The sequence below is a fragment of the Perna viridis genome, chromosome 1, assembly GCF_037379345.1.
Source record: "Perna viridis isolate PV_CMFRI_1.1 ecotype Kerala chromosome 1, ASM3737934v1, whole genome shotgun sequence".
NCBI lineage: Eukaryota > Metazoa > Mollusca > Bivalvia > Mytilida > Mytilidae > Perna > Perna viridis.
The window spans coordinates 19,307,297-19,326,828 of NC_142445.1; the positions used below are offsets into that span (position 1 = coordinate 19,307,297).

The 19,532-nt window shown below is 33.8% G+C and overlaps 3 protein-coding genes across 3 annotated transcripts; all 3 read left to right on the top strand.

Moving 5' to 3' along the window:
• Positions 1–1,466: 1,466 nt before the first annotated feature.
• LOC148627632 (retinal homeobox protein Rx2-like) lies at positions 1,467–4,077 on the top strand. The gene is made up of 4 exons (XM_088564675.1): positions 1,467–1,560; positions 1,890–1,991; positions 2,459–2,619; positions 3,423–4,077. The coding sequence occupies exons 1-4, from the start codon at positions 1,501–1,503 to the stop codon at positions 3,862–3,864; spliced, it is 765 nt and encodes a 254-aa protein (XP_088420801.1). The 5' UTR covers positions 1,467–1,500; the 3' UTR covers positions 3,865–4,077.
• A 321-nt stretch (positions 4,078–4,398) lies between these two features.
• LOC148627633 (uncharacterized) lies at positions 4,399–11,832 on the top strand. The gene is made up of 4 exons (XM_088576272.1): positions 4,399–4,540; positions 6,272–6,476; positions 6,916–7,052; positions 7,648–11,832. The coding sequence occupies exons 1-4, from the start codon at positions 4,492–4,494 to the stop codon at positions 7,842–7,844; spliced, it is 588 nt and encodes a 195-aa protein (XP_088432398.1). The 5' UTR covers positions 4,399–4,491; the 3' UTR covers positions 7,845–11,832.
• Positions 11,833–14,336: 2,504 nt separating this feature from the next.
• LOC148627634 (uncharacterized) lies at positions 14,337–16,285 on the top strand. Its single transcript, XM_088576283.1, has 3 exons — positions 14,337–14,487; positions 14,992–15,126; positions 15,706–16,285. Exons 1-3 carry the CDS (start codon positions 14,433–14,435, stop codon positions 15,873–15,875), a joined length of 360 nt encoding a protein of 119 aa, XP_088432409.1. The 5' UTR covers positions 14,337–14,432; the 3' UTR covers positions 15,876–16,285.
• Positions 16,286–19,532: the final 3,247 nt, after the last annotated feature.

Consider the following 19,532-nt stretch of genomic DNA (forward strand, 5'->3'; position numbering starts at 1 on the left):
TGACTGACCAGTTCAAATTTCAGTGTTCTGAGAGTACACAACCGTAAATACAAAGAATGGTTGTAGTTATCGCGCTCTGGCGCCTAGTTGTGGTTAATCGCTGTAATCTTACAACAAATAATCTAAATAGTTTGTCATTTTAACTTAAACACGTTATCCAAATACATTGTCCATGAGACTCAATAAGTTGCCTTTCTGGTCTCCAAAATTTGTTTAAGCAATGCTCCAGTAAAATGCCCAAGTATATTCGCTTTTACTATTTTGCCGGTTCCAATTATGATTTTGTCCGGTTTTCATTAGGAATATGAAGAAATCAAGAAAATTAATATAATTTAATAAATTATAGTTTCTATGCATGCTAAAAAAACTAATACACATGCTTATATACATTTTAAAATGTCGCATTTCCGACATTCAGTTAATTATAAATTAAGTTGTCTGTGATACAAAATTAAATGCTAAAAATTAACTTAAAAGCAATTAAAATTTTAGACTCACTAACACATATATGAACGGATGTGGCAAAATCATACAAACAGAAGTATGTTTTTTTTTTTCAACGAATAAAAAGTGTTTGAGACTAATCAAGGGAACCAAGATTGTAGCGGAAATCAAAAGAATGCAATACGGGGATCAATACTGGACCGGGAAAACAGTCGCACACAAACACACAACAAAGAACACGGAATAACCAAAATAGCACGTAAAAAGAAACAAAAGTTAATGAAATGATGTTTACAATGTCTTGAAATTATTCAATATGAATTTTTGACATAAAACTATATGTGGTATAATTACAAACATTAATTTTAAAAACCCTCTTTCAAGGGTAGGGAAATAATTGGCGAGAAAGTGTACTATAGTTTCAGGTTTTTTTATCATGCTACGATAAAAAAAAGTTCGCGGCGACTCCCAGTTTTCTGTTTGACACATGATCATGAAACGAAGTCCGATTACAGTTAGTGTTATACCCTTGGGTCTACCGCGTTTTCTCATTGTTAGTGGTAAATTATATTTGAAATCGATTCTACATAGTTCAAGTTAATAAATATATATTATTAATAACATTTGTCAATTCATTCAGAACTGGCAAAGTAGCACAGCATAATTGAATTGGCTATCTCGTCGGAGCCGGTAAAATTGCCAGTGCCAATGTTTAATGTTTCAATGGAATAAATTTAGGTTTGATGAATATTTGTCGAACTTGATCATTTTAAATTAATATTAGATAATGGTTCCAAATTAACGAAGATTAAGAGAATAGTGTCCTTATCTATGAACGAAATCCTATTTTTTTACAAATGATGTTTAAATCGACGATGCGATAAGAAAATTGTGAAATGTAAAGTCAATTAAAATTTTAATTTAATAAGTTCTGTTACTGACAGCTGTTGTACTCTTAAATATATGCTTGATAAACCGTAATAATCAGAAACATGGAAATTTTAATTGTAAAAATCATATTATTTCACAATTCTATTAAAATCGTTTTGTTGCAGCATGGGTTTTAAAAGTGAAAGTCAAGCACGCCGGAATAGAACCAAGTATACACTTGAACAGGTAGGGTACATCAGATTTAGAAATTTTTCTTCTGAGCCAAACAAACCGCTAGTTTTTCTAAACAGCTTATCCGATTGAATATATAAACACTATGTATAGGCAGCAAATAACATTTGCTACACGTTGACAATTCAATTCACCGATTTAGGGTTCGCATTGTTGTTGATCATATTCATGAAAGGCTATTTGCCAAACCAGTGCTATTGAGCATATCAAAAACTGTCTGTATTAAATACAACTTGTTACAGTTTATATATTTAGCACGTCAAGATTTGAACAGCCTTATATATTGTTTTGGCCTTTAAAGAATGCTAGGACTTCTTTTGCAGCTCAACGTATTGGAGAAAGCTTTCAGCCTCTCCCAGTATCCAGACACGGAAACAACGGAGGAGTTAGCTGACCACTGTAATGTCTCTACCGAGAAAATTTCGGTTTGTAACAATTCTACTATTATAATAGTATTAATAACAGAATATGCATCTCTACAAGTGAAAAGCCACGCGAAAATGAAAAAAAATCAAAAACAAAACAAAAATTAAATAAATAAAAAAAAAACCAAGTTTTATAAACACGTTTAAATCTACGTTTAAAAATAAATAATATATTTACAAACTGCCAGATTATCTCAACTAAAACAGAAATATTATGTGAAAATGATAAGAGACGATAGGGAAAAAAAATACTATATTGATGTATCGAATCATCATAGTTTTCTTTTTGGTGTGTGTCTCTAGAAATGCAATTGACGCATGTACCATATCGTTGCATCAGGTCAAAGTATTCATATTGCAGTACTAACCTTTAGTTTATTTTGTACCAGTTTGCTTGGCTTTCGAATCATTGATATCAATGTAAACTTTGTTGTCCTTTAAAACAGTTTGCATTCATGTATTGTTAGACGTGGTTCCAGAATCGGAGGTCAAAGTTTAAGCGCCAATCGAAAGATTCTAATGTTTCCTGGATGAGACAACACATCTTCAACAGACCACCAGAGAAAGAAGCAGAGCATGTGCTTTCGGCGCCACCCAAACTCGATACAAACAACTCACCGAGGTCAAAGTAAGTGGGAGGATGCCTTTATATGTCTTCTGAAAAGCGAAATCATTGATACTAAAATATAATCAACAATTTTAACTCAGAAACCATAAAAAAACATATGAGAAATAAATAACCATAAAAAAGTTGTAAAGTGGTTTACGATACTAGTATCTAGTAGGTTTTTAAGGATTAAAAGTCATTACAACGATTGATTGATTGATTGACTGATTTTTTATTGTTGGGGTTTAACGCCCGAGCAGCAATATTTCAGCTATATTCAGGCGATGAACATGAAAGGGACGATAAAATGAACATGAATTGATGATCATGAAATGAAAAAAGGATGGGACACAAGGATAATAGGGTCGATAAATTTTGATTGCCGCTAGAAAAAGGGGGGTGGGTAGGTTCGGGCAATTTAGCCTCCTGTGGCGGAGCGCAATGGTTCTTACTCCTTTCGAAAAGCACAGCAGGGTTCTTTAACGTGCGAGGAACGTGGCATCTTTCACAACACGTTGCACCAATATGGTTTGCGGTCAGGTTTTCCGTATTATAGCCTGACAACCCCAGCATGTAACATGCCAGGGGTACCCCATTCCACCACATGGGGCACACATCCCAGTTGCTCTGTGGGCAGAGCGCCTAGCCCCGGCTAAGTTTCTCAGCACTATTTAGTCGCCTTTTACGACAAGCTTAGCGCTGCTTCAGGCCTATTCTTTTCACACCCGGACCTGCACGGGGCTCATCACAACGAACTAGAATGGAAAGCGAGAAACATAAAACATTTTGGTAATGAAGAAATAATTCTTTTAAATTCATTTTAGCTTGCACCACAGTCCAGACATACTTGCAGTCTACCCTGTTCCTCCAACACCAGTTTATCCACCTGTTATACCCCACGACATGTTTAATGACATCACAGGAGACGTCAACAGTAAGCCTTTCCAACAACAGGGTAGCACTTCACAAGAAAGGATTATAATCAAGCAGTCATCGCCATCTCAACAAGATTTTTCACCGTTGTTTTTGGAACATTCAGTTCCATCACCCTGTAGTCTCGGATCACCTGATCCGACCTTTATTCACGATTCTTCATCAGACAACTCTCTGACGACATCACCCTTACAGTCACGCCTACACCCTGCTTTCCCTGCATCACAACAGCAGTCAGCTGGGTTCCAGAACATGTATCTGAACCAGTTCTACCAATGGCAGTATTTTCAGACAAGCGTAGCCATGGCTCATCAGTGCATGTACCGTCATTGAAGACTACGAATTTAATTCAATTTGTCCATGCCACTGTCTTTCCACAGAACCAATTTGTGCTCATATGTTCTTTACCGTTCTTGATTAAATAGTGACTAAAGTAGAAAAAAATGTCAAGTGTATGTGTTACATTAATTGTATGTTTTGAATTGTAACCTTTTTAGTGCTATTGTGTTGAAAAGTAAGTTTACATTTTCAAATAAAATAAACAGAAACCTGTTAATTGTGTTGTTCTTTTCCTAACAAACTTTCATCTACTGCCAATCAGAAAAAAAAAAACGATGATAAAGCAGAGTTTCCAGCATTTTTCTTTTACATTTTTAACCAACCTAATCAAGGCTCCTGTAAATTCATTCGCAGACGGTTTTACAATCAAGATGCCCCTATAAGCATTATTAATAGACACACCAGAAGGCCACAAAACTATCACATCTATAGTTCATATTTCTTTGTATGGTCTGACTAATACATACAATACATGCGTTACAGAATAAATATGTAAACATATAGAAATTAATTGTTGTGTTTAAATATCCATAAAATGAGTTACCAAAATCGATGTTCCTCTATTTAAATTCATGAAATTAGACTTGTGTAATCATCTGAAGTCAATATGTTCCTTCTGAAATGAGTGGCCGTAATAATAATTGGAGAAACCCTAACGTACTTTTTCTAGGTAAGTGTCATCTTGTGAACAAACACAAGTTTTATGTAGTATAATGACGAAAAATATCAATCAGGTTATGTTAATTTCTTTTTAAAATTCTCGAACATGCTGTCATAACAATTTGCCCTAACTCCATATAAAGCAACAATAAAAACATGGAAGATGATTACTAGGGTTTTACTGACATCCTAAAAACCTAAAATCTACGATTCATATCAATTCTTTTTTTACACTTTATGTGGTATACAAGTTTACAAAATGCACGTTAAAATCAAACTTTAGTATAAGAATATCACATAAACTTTACATCACAATAGTTCTATTTCATATTTAATTTTGTATTAAGAATTTTATAATGAATTGAGAAAGTTACCTTAATTGCATGTAATGGTTTACCATTATGTATTAGTTCGATATGTATTCTCTTTATTTTGGTAGTGCATTGTGTACTGCGGTTCGTGACACTTCCCAAAGTAATATATAACACGATATTGAATTTTCATTTTTAAGTACTCCTACATCAAACCTGTTAAGTAAATACATAATTAATCTTTCATTTAAATACATTAAAATTAATTCGGTCTATCATATACTTTTAAAACCACTGGATTTAAATTTCGAAATTAAAATAAATAACCAACACCTTATTATAAGATTTACATGTAGGCCAGTACGCTTTTGTTAGGTGGTGGCGCTGACCAGATTGTTTTTGTCCCATTAAAAGGAACACAGACCTGTTTAAATAGACTCATCCACCCTCTCAATTAAAATATAAGGTTTCTTATGACAATCAGTGGGAAAACAACATATAGATGAGTAAACAATGTTGATTTGAGGCATTTAAAGTCTAATTATTAAAAATTACGTCAAGAAATAATTGATCTTGTTAGGACCCAGATCAAGTACGTTTGATATTCGATGTTCGATATTCGACATTCAAACGTTTCAATTTCAAACTGAACATCAAACGGTAAAATTTTAGTTTGAAAAAGTTTGAATGTCGAATATCAAACATCGAATATCCAACGCACTTAATCTCGGTCTGGTTATGAGAATTGTTTTTTTTTTTCCAATTCAGGTCGTCAGTATGACTCGCTTTTAAAGCCGAATAACGCACGCATTGTTTGAGACTCTTTAAAATAATTTAAATCGACGGATACCTTTTTTTCACATTCACCGAGGAAAACTTATTTAGCGTTAGCTTTCATCTTTTTCTGTCAACGCAATACCTGTCATTGATGTTTTCAAAGCTTATTATCAAAGAAAATAATACTGTATAAATGAATGTCCATTAAACATTCACAATTAATGCAGTTTAACCTGCATTCCGGGTAAAATAATAGAACAAGAAATACCTTTTTATCAATTCTTTTTTACAACAAAACATACAAGACTCAAACCCGTACCTTTCACGTCTTTTTGTTTGATTTTGAAGAATTTTCATCTTCTTTTACCGTGGATTTAATTACATTTGATAGGGCCTTTCAGAGTTTACCTAAAGGTGTGTGCTAACAGTTGTTGAAGACATTGAATATTTAGTATTTTGTTTTTCGGTTGTACTCCGGTGCATTTGTTGCGTTGTATCATATCCGTACTCCTTTTTCTTTGTACATTTTGACGATATGGTTTCAGGGTTTCTTTGGTGAACCTTCTCTCGTTTATTTTGTACTCCCTCTTTATTCAGCCACAAAATACAATGCAATTTCAAACAACGCTACCAAAATTACTTTATTTATACAGAGCTGCTATTTGTTTGCTGTGCCATGGCAGGCGAGGTGTGTTTATATTCCTATAGAACTGAACAGATAGAACGAACTGCATATGTCTATTGCCCGACTGCATGCTGTGGGACACACGGAGGCTTCATATGTTGTGTGAAGGGCTCATACTATAAACATTTCAACAAAAATCAAAGACAGTACCGTATAAATGACGATACTAGACAGTAAGCCAATAGTTACAATATTTCATTAATTCTATAAAAAATGAGGTCCATAAAGAGCATATTGATCACAAACTAAACGCACATAAATTCAACAAAACAGATCATGATCATTTGCAGATCAATATAGACAGGTAAAAAGGTTAAAAAAAAGAAAAAGGTGATACTAAAATATGATCAACTGAGAAGGCGTCAACACCACAAGGGGGCTAAAATGATATCAGTATGCAGTGCTTCTCCATTGAAATAATGGATCGTAGCTTTTCGATTTACTTTTGAATTGTCAGTCTTCTCTTGACTCACCTCCACATTTTTACATTACGATACTATACATGTTATTCTATATATGCCGTCTTTGAATTGTCAGTTTTGTCTTGGTTTACAATACGGTAACACACGTTTTTTTATATGTTTTAAGGCCTATTCATTTTTTTCAATCTAGAAGTCCAGAAGCTATAGCAGCTGTTGTAACCGGAAGTCTGGTAGGATTCTGCGTATTTATTGGTATAGTAGTTGTTCTATACTATGATTATACAAGGAAATTGATATGGTTCAAACAAAAGACGTGTGTAAGGAGTGGTAAGTCTGATGTAAATCATTCGAATATTCCCGCATCACAAATTACATATTAATACATAGGAAGATTGATATTCAAATAAATAAATAGATGTACAAGTACTAAAACACAATATCGAAATAGGTAGTCAATATAATTGATTTTTAACTCATGCAGACAAAAATGAAAAACAGACTATATTATCAACAAATTTTCTTCTTTTATTGAAATTCTCATCCTCTGTCATCAGCAATACATATTTATTTTGTATACTATATATTTTGCCGTCGTTTTTCGTTTTTTTAAATCTATTTATTTGTTTTTCAGTCGTTGTATTTTAAAAATCAAGTTTTTCAAAAATGAAACTTATTCTTGTCAAATCATGATTAAATTTACATCTTTTATGTTTTGTCTTTATGCTTAACAGAATGACACATAGATACAAACGGACACGATTTGTACAACATTTGATTAAGCGGACAGCACACTTACGTGAATTTAAAGTGAACAAAAACTGTGTTGGTTTCTCCGATTGGTTTCTTGGTTAGCTACCTTTCAATTTTTCTAATTTTCATTTAACAGACCTCTAATAATAATAAAAAAATGTCATATTTGCAGACGAAGTTCCATCGGAAAATGGAATTCTGATAGTCAGTCAGGAAGAAGGCAACCATGAACCATCTGCACCGGAAGACATTGACATTTTTGCATTTTCATCAGAAAATATGAAATCGGCTACAGCTGGTATTTTGACCAGCACTGGGAAAGATAATTCCAAGTGGAATGAACGATTTCTCGAGACAGACTTTTTATGATGTCATTAAGAATCTGCAGAGAAATAGAATTAAAACGTAGGGATTGGCTTGAACGCGACATGCTGTTAAGGTCAGTTATGGTGCAAAGTCACAGGTCACGGAGAAAGCCCTCAACCGGAGATGAGTTCTACTTGAATAATCAAACGATTAACTGTAAACATGAAATGGAATAGCGTGTCCTCAGATATGGTGCTTTAGTCGACATAATTTTATAATTATATAGACTCTGTCTCTTTTAACCCTAAACTTCTATAGTTTGGGAGTATAAAATGGCAGTGAGATTAAATTGTACAAAATTCAATTACTTTTTAAAAAGTTTTATGGTAAGTGAACTGAAAATCAATGAACACAGTCGCCAGGAAACTCAAGTAGCCACCCTCAAATTCTCATATTTAAATACATGTATTGAATAAAAATCTATATGTTGTACACGTGCAAGACGTAACTAATCATACTCGTTAAAATACCATTGACACATATTCAACTGCACTTCCGATTATATGTACTTGTAACAAGCTGATATTTACGTGCAAATCTGCAAACAACTCTCATCAAATACGGAGTGAACAGACTTCCATAGCACATTACAATTTCTTTTGAAAAGCCACGTCTGCAGAAAATCTCATCATCCCCGTTTTTATCCGGAGTAAGGTTTCAAATTCTGAATATTTAGTTGACTACGCAAATAGCATAAGAAGCATCGATTCTTTATATTTGATACCCATTCACATCTTTTTTTTTAAATAATGCACGTATCACTTTCAGAGAAATTTCCTTTTTGGAATAGTCTAACATCAAACAAATTACAAAATTTGAATTATGCTTTATTAGTAGAAACTTCGTATTAATTTTATCTGAGGTCTTCTATGTTTGAAGATGACTACGATATAGTTTCATGTATAATTTCTAACAGCTCCCTTCTGCACAAGCAAGGAACCATAAATTAACCTCGTTTGTCAATTTTTCTTGTTCTCTGTAAATATTCTGTTCAGACGCTTCTGAATCTGTCTTTTCTCTTCACTCAAGTTTTTATTTTGCAATATCATTTTTTCCCTTTACCACAGCTTAAAAGATGTTAGATATTACCTCTTCTCACTTTTTATCATTCCTTTAACCCAACTTTATTATCAAATTGCTTGGTACAACAAACGACCTTTAATTCATCAACCTTGTTAAATTCAATTCTAGTGCTCACTGCCAAATATTTTTTTCAGTCCCCTTACCACCGTGATCTTTTTTCACGGTTTTCTCTTCTTTAGGCTTACTGATTACTTCTCCAAACAATGAAACATTAATTTGTTAAGACAAACACATTTCTCTCAACTAAAGTGTACATCTTAGCATTCTGTGTACTGTTGCTCTGACTATTGGAAATCGTCTATTGTTCAATTAATATACACACATAGATAATTCTCATTTATTTTTTTTTATAATCAACTTAACTAAAATATCATGTTTCTCTCAACACTATATCACAGGTTTATATCTGCATGTTTGCTACATTAGAAATTTGCTGAAAATTGGTACTGTCGCCTTATTTTCAAGTTTTAAACGTCCCCTGTTGCACATTTTTGCCGGTGCGCCTTGTCCATTTTCTGTTTTTGGTGGAAACGGGGTTGCTCATTTGTTTTTGTTACTTTGTATGCATTGTTTTGTTATGTTATGTTCTTTGTTGTGTGTGTCCGTTTTCCATGTCTGGTCTTTGTCCCTGCATTGCATTCGTTTGATTTCCGCTAGAATCTTGGTTCCCTTGATTACTCTTTGATGCCTGTTTTCCTCCTTACCCTTCTTCTACACAAGTCTTAATAAATTCCGCTTGTCTTGTTGCTTTCACAGTTGGCTACTATATGTCTAATTTTTTTGGAACCCAAACTAATTTATTCAACAAGATAGTAACAAAGTAAGCTCCAGCGCCCAAGCTTACAGGGAAGCATCCCTTTGAATTCCCACTTATTTAGCCATGATACTCAAAACCGAATACTCAAAACAAAACAAAACTAATTTCATAACACAAAAAAACTGTAAATTTAATGAGATTTTTTTTTGTTTTTTTGAAAATATTTTTTATAGCAATTAAACAGTTTTTTTTTCAATACATTGACATGCCAGCTCTTTGGTTTGACACGTAGTACGCCTTGTAAATTGAAAAAAAAACTAAAAGTGTGTAAAGAATGTTAATATTTTCATATTACATGTACTTGTCATAAATTGGTAACCAATAACAATTTCCTTTGATGTAATTGGTTTAGCGGTATCTGCTTTCCTAAGAACTTTGTTAAGTTTTAGTCAAAAATAACTTCGGACGAAGAAGTGTTCATAATTGGTTCTTTTCCACAAATATTACAATTTGATTGTCTGTTATATTCCATTTTCTATAACATGAACATTTGCGAAGAAAATAAAATAATTTCTGTTTATAATTGAGTGCTTGTAGGTTATATACTTTAAAACTTGACCTCTATCGTATCAAATCAGAACAAAAATCATAGATATACTCATATACTTAAATAGAAAAAAAATCATTAATAATGTTTCATTTTGTTTTGACTTTTGAATGGTATAAGCAGATTCAGAGGGTACGATCAGGAAGGAATTTGGAAGTTTGTAAATGGGGGGTGTCTATCACTTGGCCCGCCTCACCGAAATTTGCTCCCAAAACCCAATTAAAATTTCCCAACAAGACCTCCCGAACCGATTAGATGTACAACTGACCGTTGTCCCCCCCCCCCCAAAAAAAAATCAAAACAAAACAAAAAAACAAAAACAAAAAAAAACTGTATGTTTTTCATGAAATATTTATTTAACAAAATTGTACTTTCAAATATATCAAAATTGAAAACAAATGTTTCACATTCAATGAATCGCGATTTTCCCGAAAGATTATCCCCAATATTTTATTCAGCCTTTTCCTCTAGGCAATATATAACGTTTACGTCCCCACAAACCTGAACTCTGGGATTCTTTAAGACATTTGTTTTGACGATCTCACTGTTAAAAAAACTTTGCCAGATCGTACCAGCAGCTCCTAATAACATCGTGTTTGAGGTAAAAGACACAATATTCATCTTTTTGTATTCAATCATTTCCATAACATAAGGGTGGAAAAAGATCGTTTATGGTGAAATGCAACAAATACATCAGCGTATAACTTAAGGAGGTAAACCTAGGGTAAGGGACATTACTCATGAAATCAGTGATATGTTTGTATCATATTCAATTTTACCAAAGCCTCTCAACCTTTCATTTGAAATAGAATGAAATCAGTTCAAGTTCATTAGATGCTTTCATCGTTTGTCTACCCCGGACTTAACTTTTTATGAGCAACTCGGCGGGTGTTTCTAGAAAAGTAGAGGACGCTTACCCTACCGGTGCACCTGGTCCATGCTCCCAGTTTTTAGTGGAGTCCGAGTTGCTCGTTTGCTTTTGTTGCTTTGTGTGTGTGGTTTTGGTTGCTTTGTGTTCTTTGTTGTGTATGTCTGTTTTCTATGTCTGGTCTTTGTCCCTGGAGTGCATTCTTTTGATTGCCGCTATGACCTTGGTTCCCTTGATAACTCTTACATAAGATTGATGTAAAATGCTGAATACAAACGTTTCAATGATTCGTAAGAGTTGTGTCCCTTACCCTATGTCTACTTTCTTAAATCCAAGACAGTAAATACTTTCAGAGGTTCCAATAAGGTCTTCAAAAAGTGAAAGGCAAACTCTGAAATGTCCTGACAACAAGGATAATGAATCTTGGGCAACAGAATGATGAGAATTCCTCATTAACAAACTAAAACTTAACAAATTGTATTTGTGGTGAGATAGAGACTGTACAACATTTCATTTTTAACATAATACACGCTAGGACATGCTCAAATCTGTAATGAAATTTAAATTTGAATTTTTTAGTAGACATAAATCTTCTTATTATTGGAAACGTAAATTTATCAGACGAACAAAACTCGTCATTATCTAGACTTTTCAAAAAAATTATACTACGATGTAAGAGATTTAATTTAAAATGTGTCAAAACCAATGCCCATACAAAAATAAAATTATCGTTTTTTCTGTTTTGTTCATTTTTCATAATTTTACGTTAAAGTTTCCGAACTTTTAAAAATAGTAACGGACATGCAAATCGATGAATTTTAATACATGGTTTACTTGCTAATTGGGATAGATTTACAGAAGCATGATCGTGTTTGTTTTGTAAATCCTTGTGTGTCATTGCTGTTCTTATTTGATGTAATTGTTACAATTAAATATGTTTAGATCAATCAAACTAAAGTGTAATATAATGACGAAAAGACGAATTAATGACCATCATCTTCAGACTGTTCGCATTAAGTACCATCATCTCCAAACTATTGGCAGGCATATGAAACAAACTACTTTAATAAGGCTTTAACCAACCCCTTTAATATAAGGAAAATATTAACTGAACCAACAAACAATTTGATTATATAAAGGAGGACGGAATAAGTAATGGTGTGCCTGTTTTTCCGGTAAGAGTTAGGATGGTGAAAATAAATATGCCTCTTTTTCCATATATTGGCTACCCAAAGCATCATAACTGTCTTTACACACCGAGGTTTATAACTAATCAGCCAAGATCCCTTCAATCTTGAGATTTCCCTCTAACCCCTCCTTAACATTAATTTCGACCAATCAGATCGCATAAAATTGGAAATATGAAGAAATCCTCAAGAATTTGAGAAAATTCTCAATTTGACAATATTTTAGTGAAACCCAGGCTTGAACATGATTGATTGATTGATTGTTAGGATCGAGCACCAGAGCAGCAATATTTCAGCTATATTCAGGCGATGAACATGAAAGCTTGAACATGTGTTCGCGCCATTGTTCAGTTTGGTTGTAATCCAGATCACCAACAACTAATTTATCCTGAAGAAGTAACAATATACCATTAAAATAATTTGTCAATCTCTGTTATTATATGTTCTTGTGTAATGACATAAATGATCTAGTGTGGTTTGCGACTTGCTATACCGAGCAGTTAATGGTAAGGCTATATCCTGTTTCGTCTTATGTACAATTATGTCACAAAAGATACATTTAACTTAAAATCTTTGCTACCCATGTGGTGTATCTGCTTATCACATTTTACTATTTAACAGTTTTTTTTTTATTTGTGAAATAATTTTTGTTTGAATATTTAAATTCTACAAGACTAATGTTATTGTGTTCTTGAAATGTGTTACCTTTAATTGAGATTACTTTAATTATTTTCATTTTGTCTTCAACAATATAATCATAGTGTTTTCCATAAAAAGAATTGTAAACATATAAGGCGAAGACAGAGGTACAGTTCAAGTCTCCGTCGAGCCAAATTTATATAAATATCATATGACCATATAAACGTCATATATCTATTGCAATGCAAGTGGATAGGTAATCAAAGACATCTTTTTAAAATTATTCCATCAGTGCCCCGGTATATTTGCCGTAAGACCTAAATTGGCGGGCGCGGATAAACACGAATCGAATAAGCTAAAGTTGATAGAGTAGAACAAGAACAACGTGATCATTAAGGCATCAAACTTAATACCATAAAAGAAATCTAAATATACATGGGTATTTTAATAATTGCCCATCTCCTATTGCAATTTTATGTGTGCTATAATGTTTCAGGAAAGGTTAACAATATCATTCAGTTTAAGGTAGAATATTATAGTAATATTTTTATTTATTGTACTATTGTGAATTTGCTTGTTCGTTATCAAAAGTTCGTAAACTGAAGACAAAATATTAAAAAAAAAAATAATTGTTTTGATGAAAAATATATTGAATATCAAAGTCATGACGAAAAATATTAAATCAAATACGATTACATTGCTTGAATAACGTACTTATTAGGACATGTGTACATTGAATGGGTTGACTATATACATATCAAGTAACATGCACAGTTGAGTTAATTGATGGGGTACTTAATATACGGTAAGTGTAGCCTGTTAGAGGAAAAATTAATGATATTGATATTTTGTGAAAAATAAAACGAGCCTTTTACAGTTTGATATCAATTAGGAATTATTTTTCTTTATAATTTAACAAAACTTTAGAAGATGTGAGCTATATGCAGATATGCATTTATTTTGTTAAAGATACGAAACTAGGAAGGATTCGTAGTACCCTTGGTGTTACATGTTAACTTCCTGTCAGACTGAAATCTGGCTCCAAGTGCTTCTAAGGTCAAGGGTTAAATTTGTATTGATTACCATTATGAGGCCTCCGTCCACTAATAAGAAACATGCACATTTACTGAGTGAATGACATATAAACGCTTATATACTTATTATTAACAACAAACTGGGTGTTCATGACAATTTTTTAATTAAAGTATGTTTGTGTGTATTTTAATAAGAATAAAAGAAAAGATATATTTTCGACGTATTGTCTAAATTCATCAAATCAAATTTTATGAAAACAATGAACACCATCATGATCGTTATATCTTTGAAAGTAACTCGGTTATCATAAGTATGATGAAAGATATAAAATAGATGATCATTAACCTCATAACATAATCGTAACCTGTGATAACTGTTATCATATATAGCCTACCAAACAGGCTTGTTTTAGAATATGAAGAGTTGGACTGGAATTTTAGGCCTATTGCTTCTTGTTGGAAGTACTTCTGGTAATGTAAACTAATTCGTCCAGGCTACATGTAAATATTACATTTTTTCTGTGGGCATGAGGGATAAGATTTTTTGTTTGTCTTAAAACATCGTACACTTAATGATCAAAATTAAATGACTTCCAAAGAATTTCTTTTGAATGTATGTATTTTATTCTAACGGCTTGGATTTTACCTTCTGTTTTGATGCTTTGGGAATCGTTTGCTCTTATTGATACAATACTAGTCGTTTTTTTCTTTTGAATAAAAAGTCACTAAAATGTCTTGAAGAGATCATCATAGGTGTATTCCAAGAAACATATTATTTGCACTTTTTATGCTTATTTTACAAACATGCAGCATTACTTTGTTTACGTTAACAAAATTGTTAAAGGATTAATCTGTCATACCAAGTACATGTACGCTTGGTTGCTAAATTGTGATATAGTCCTGAAAAGTATAATAGTGTAATATATTCTAAAACTTGAGTTCTCTTCAACATCAATATTCTTTTTTTTACACCAGCATTGCGGTGTTACAACTGCACATCATTCAAACAACAGAGTTCATGCGGAGAAAAAGATCCATTGACTGAATACCTCACTACGACAAGATGTTCTACAAGCTGCTATAAATGGATTTTATATTCAAATGGTAACGGTACGTTCGATTGTCTTTTCATTCTTTCATACTACTGAATTGCCTTTTCTTTTGTAAATAATGAATCATTTTTTATTGATATAAAGAATTCATAGAATGTGGTACAGATACTACAATTAAGTACTCTTGAAAGGGATTGTTGTCTCTTGCATTGTGTTTAAAACACCCGAAAAAAAAACAAACCAAAAAGTAAATAATAACAAAAAAACAAAACAAAACAAAACAAAAACAAAAGTAAACAAAAACAGCAAAAACAACAATGATAAAAAAAATATTAGTCAAAATCAGATCAAATAAAGCATCACAAGCACGGATCTGTACAGTAAAGATTTCTTCCAAGATTAGATCTGCAATCATACACGTATATTGGGAACTATGAGCAATTACCGAACGGTATCAATTTACTATGTTATCATTTTGTTTGACCCGTACCTTAACTTAGCAATAAATGGCCCTTTGAGGAGCTTTTCTTTGGTTTGTGAGTATAAACTACCAGAATATCATCAACGATTTAGCCTAAACAATTGTCAAGTCAGCTGTATTTTGTGAGTCTATAATGCCTCTCTTTTTTTATTTCAGAGGTAAGGAGAGGATGTAAGATCTTAGGAATGGTACCACCAGCAAGTAGCTACGCTGAATATCTGTGCAGTCAGAATTTGTGTAATGCGGCCACACCAGTGTCACTTCCTGGTGCCACCATCGCAGTTGGAATCGCAACCACAACTGTTTATTACTTAGGTCGTTTTTAAAATCGGCAATAATAGTCACCATATATGTAGACAAACAACAATACCTCACAGATGAAAAGTTTACATCCAATGTTTTCTAAAACTCTCTCGTGGTTAAACACTTTTATGTCATTATATGTTAAATGAAAACATTCGACAGAGGGACGCCTTTCATTTTGGCACTGGGTGGCTTTATTCTTTAAAGTATCTATAACGTTCGGTGTTGTTCTGGATTTTACCCATTATAATATATATTTTCAAAGTTCTGCTGGTTGTACTATGCTTAACCTATATAAAATTTGATTAATTTATCATATTTGCCAATCCAGATATTGTCTTACGTATAACGTTTTCATATATGAAACACATGCATTCAGTATCACTTTAAGACAAGCCTAAATGTGCCTTAAATAAATTAAATTCTAATCATATGGAAACTGTTGTTTTTCTTTTGGCTTTTTGTCAGTAAAAGACAAAAAAAATGTCTGTATGTTCGTCTTTCTAAGAATGAATCATCATCAAAAGATGCATGCGACTTAAATGAGGAGACAATTTCAGTGGAAGGTATGGCCATCGTTAAAATAATTGCGTGAACAGAATATGACAGGTTGACAAAAGTCATACCGCCGATTTATTAATGTGGCAAGCCTAGCGCTGCTTCACTGGTAACAGTCAAAGCTTCAATCCTACACGTTCAATGCTGTTACATGGTAAAGATAGATAAACAGAACACGAACCCCGATACGATAACAAATAATTACCCGAACTTCCCGGTGTATTCAAAAAGTCCAAAGGTACCTAACTGGCATCAATTCAGAAACCGGCCTCTCTGGTAACAAAAAAACCCCCACAATTTTAACTTAACAGTAAAATACCAGTCTCTGTGGTAACACTGAAGACACCCCCAAATATATATATATATATATATATATATATAAGCTGACGTACAATTTGGGGATACCGACATGTCCAATTTATCATCTTGTCATACCCCGCCATATGAGCTGCTCGTCTGCTCAAGGCCATGCATCCTCCTCCCCCGCTTTTAGTTGCATACAACGACTCCTTTCGCGAAATTCATATTAAAGTTTTACCTAGGAGGGAAAACTTTCTGCCCCAAACTTTTCAAGAGGTTCATGAATGGGATGTTATTCAGATATTCAGAAAAAATATCATTAACAACATCAGATAGATGAGTCAATTTCTTTGGTACGGACATTGTAGTGGCGTATCACACATTCACCTTCTGAGGACTTTTTATTGATTATACACATAGCAGACTAGTTATCCAAATTGAAGATTATTTTCTCGTTCCGTAGAAGATGACCCCATAATATATGTATAGTTACAAATGATTAATTGATTGATTCTTTGTGTTTAACACCCGAGCAGCAATATTTCAGCTACATTCAGGCAATGAACATGAAATGGATGATACAATGAACATGAAATGATGCTGATGAAATGAAAAATGGAATGGGACACAAGATGGTAGGGTCGAGAAATTTTGATTGCCACAAGAAATAGCGAAGGGTGGGTAGGGTCGCGCAATTTAGCCTCCTGCGGCGGCACACAAAGTTTCCTACTCCTATCGAATACCACAGCATGGTTCTTTAACGTGCGAGGTACGTGGCATCTTTCCCAACACGGTACACCACTATGGTTTGCGATCAGGTTTTCCGTACTATAGTCTGACGACTCCAGTATGTAACACGCCAGGGGTAACCCATTCCACCACCTTGGGGACACAACCCAGTTGCTCCGTGGGCAGAGCGCCTAGCCCCCGGAAATAGAACCTAAATCCCTTATTTGCCATCTGCAATATCACTTTAAACTAAAAAAGGTGGATCATGTCCACAAGAACAAAAGCATGACGGTTACCCCATTATACTGAGATAAGAAGGATTGCCAAACTTGTATGTTTTCCCACATGCTTTCCGAAACACTCAAAGCTTGTTGATTATTAATTTCACACATCTCGTGAAATAAATTTTATTTTTTGAATAGCTCGACAAGCCTCGCCATCGATTTTGTAGTGAGGTTTCTGAACATTACACTTCGCATCGATCAGTCTTCTTCAGAATGCTACACCGGAAGCAACAACCTGGTAGGCAAAATTTAATTACCCAATTAGCGACTGAAGCTGACGCAAGGTAATCCTTTTAACGGATATTATCTAATGACCTAAGACTGATTTAATTTCTAAAATTTTCTTTTCCGGAAATCTACTAGTAAGCTCCATTTCTAGGTGCCAAATTCAACGAACGCCCAAAAAAGTTAAAATTTCTACGGATTCAACAGTTCTGTCGTCGGCCATTAAAACCCCTCGCATCGCACACGCCTTTGAAAATATCCAATGTATTTTGACAACGTAACTCGTCTGCCGCACCAATAAGGTAGTGATCTAGATAACGCATGATGTTTTCATTGTTACTCTGAACTCAAATAAACTAATGGAGGGCGCTGTCGAAAACTTTTCGGAAATGGGACAGCTTATGGAGGGACCCATCGGGAGACATTTGTTATAATAGAATTTTCTCATCAAAAATGAAATCCAACTGATCGAGGTTAACAAACTATTATCAATCTGGAAGCACTCTTAATGTCTGCCAAAGCCAGAATACCGCATCTTGCTTTACGTTTAACCATTTCTTCTTCATCATCAACACTAGAGTCTCTTACTGAGCAAAATTTATGGTCGAAAAAATCGTGAACTGATTTTTCGCAAAGATTGTACAAGTAATGAATCAACCTAAAATCGCCATTCATTTTTGCGATTAAAAATATGGGTGACATTCGCATAGTAAGGACAGGCGGGGAGTGGAATGGTTCTGCCACTATGCCAAGTTTTGACATCTTTTACTCATTTTTTTGCGAGATACTTCGGGGTACTCAGAAACACTTATATTTTTTTTTATTCATAGGCAGTCGTGGGCCGGAATATTATAATTTGAAGGCGTATTATAATCTGTATATAATCTCCTAAGTCACCTGCTGCAAAGGATGATATTCTTATGATTTTTTCGACCACCTCAACCGAAATAGGAGAAGATTCCAAAGAATATAGCTGACAGTCAAGATTATTGTTCTCCATTATTTGCTTATTTTCCTTTACATGACGGAATGGTCTCCCATGCAATTCGGGCATTTTATGCGAATTGCACTTTACTCCGAAATTGCACTTCTTTCTATTGCAGTTCCAACAGATAAATTGGAAAATGGCCCTTTTCGTATGTATGACCAGAAGTTTCTGTGACATCATTACATACCAATGACTGATGAGTGTTGATATTCACCGATCTCTGGCAAGTGGATACATATAACAACCAAAGCTCCACATCAATAGCAACCCATGATAATTTGGGGGTTCTCACTTTATGAAGCCTATACTGCTCATCGTATGAAACCCAGCCTGGTGCCACACCCTCATAGCAACAAGACTCACGTTATGCATGTATTTCAAAAATTCTTGATCCTTGCTTGGCCATTTTTCAAGCAAAATCCCCACATGTACCATAATTGCGGAGGTCCACATTGAATGTTTGTTATAGATATATGTTCTAGTTGAACGACTGTATCTTTCCCCTGTTTACAGTATTATTTCTATTTCAGTGGTTGTCCATGGCCAGATCTTCACCCACTCATATTATGTCTTTGATTTCTGTCGGAAATGAGCAC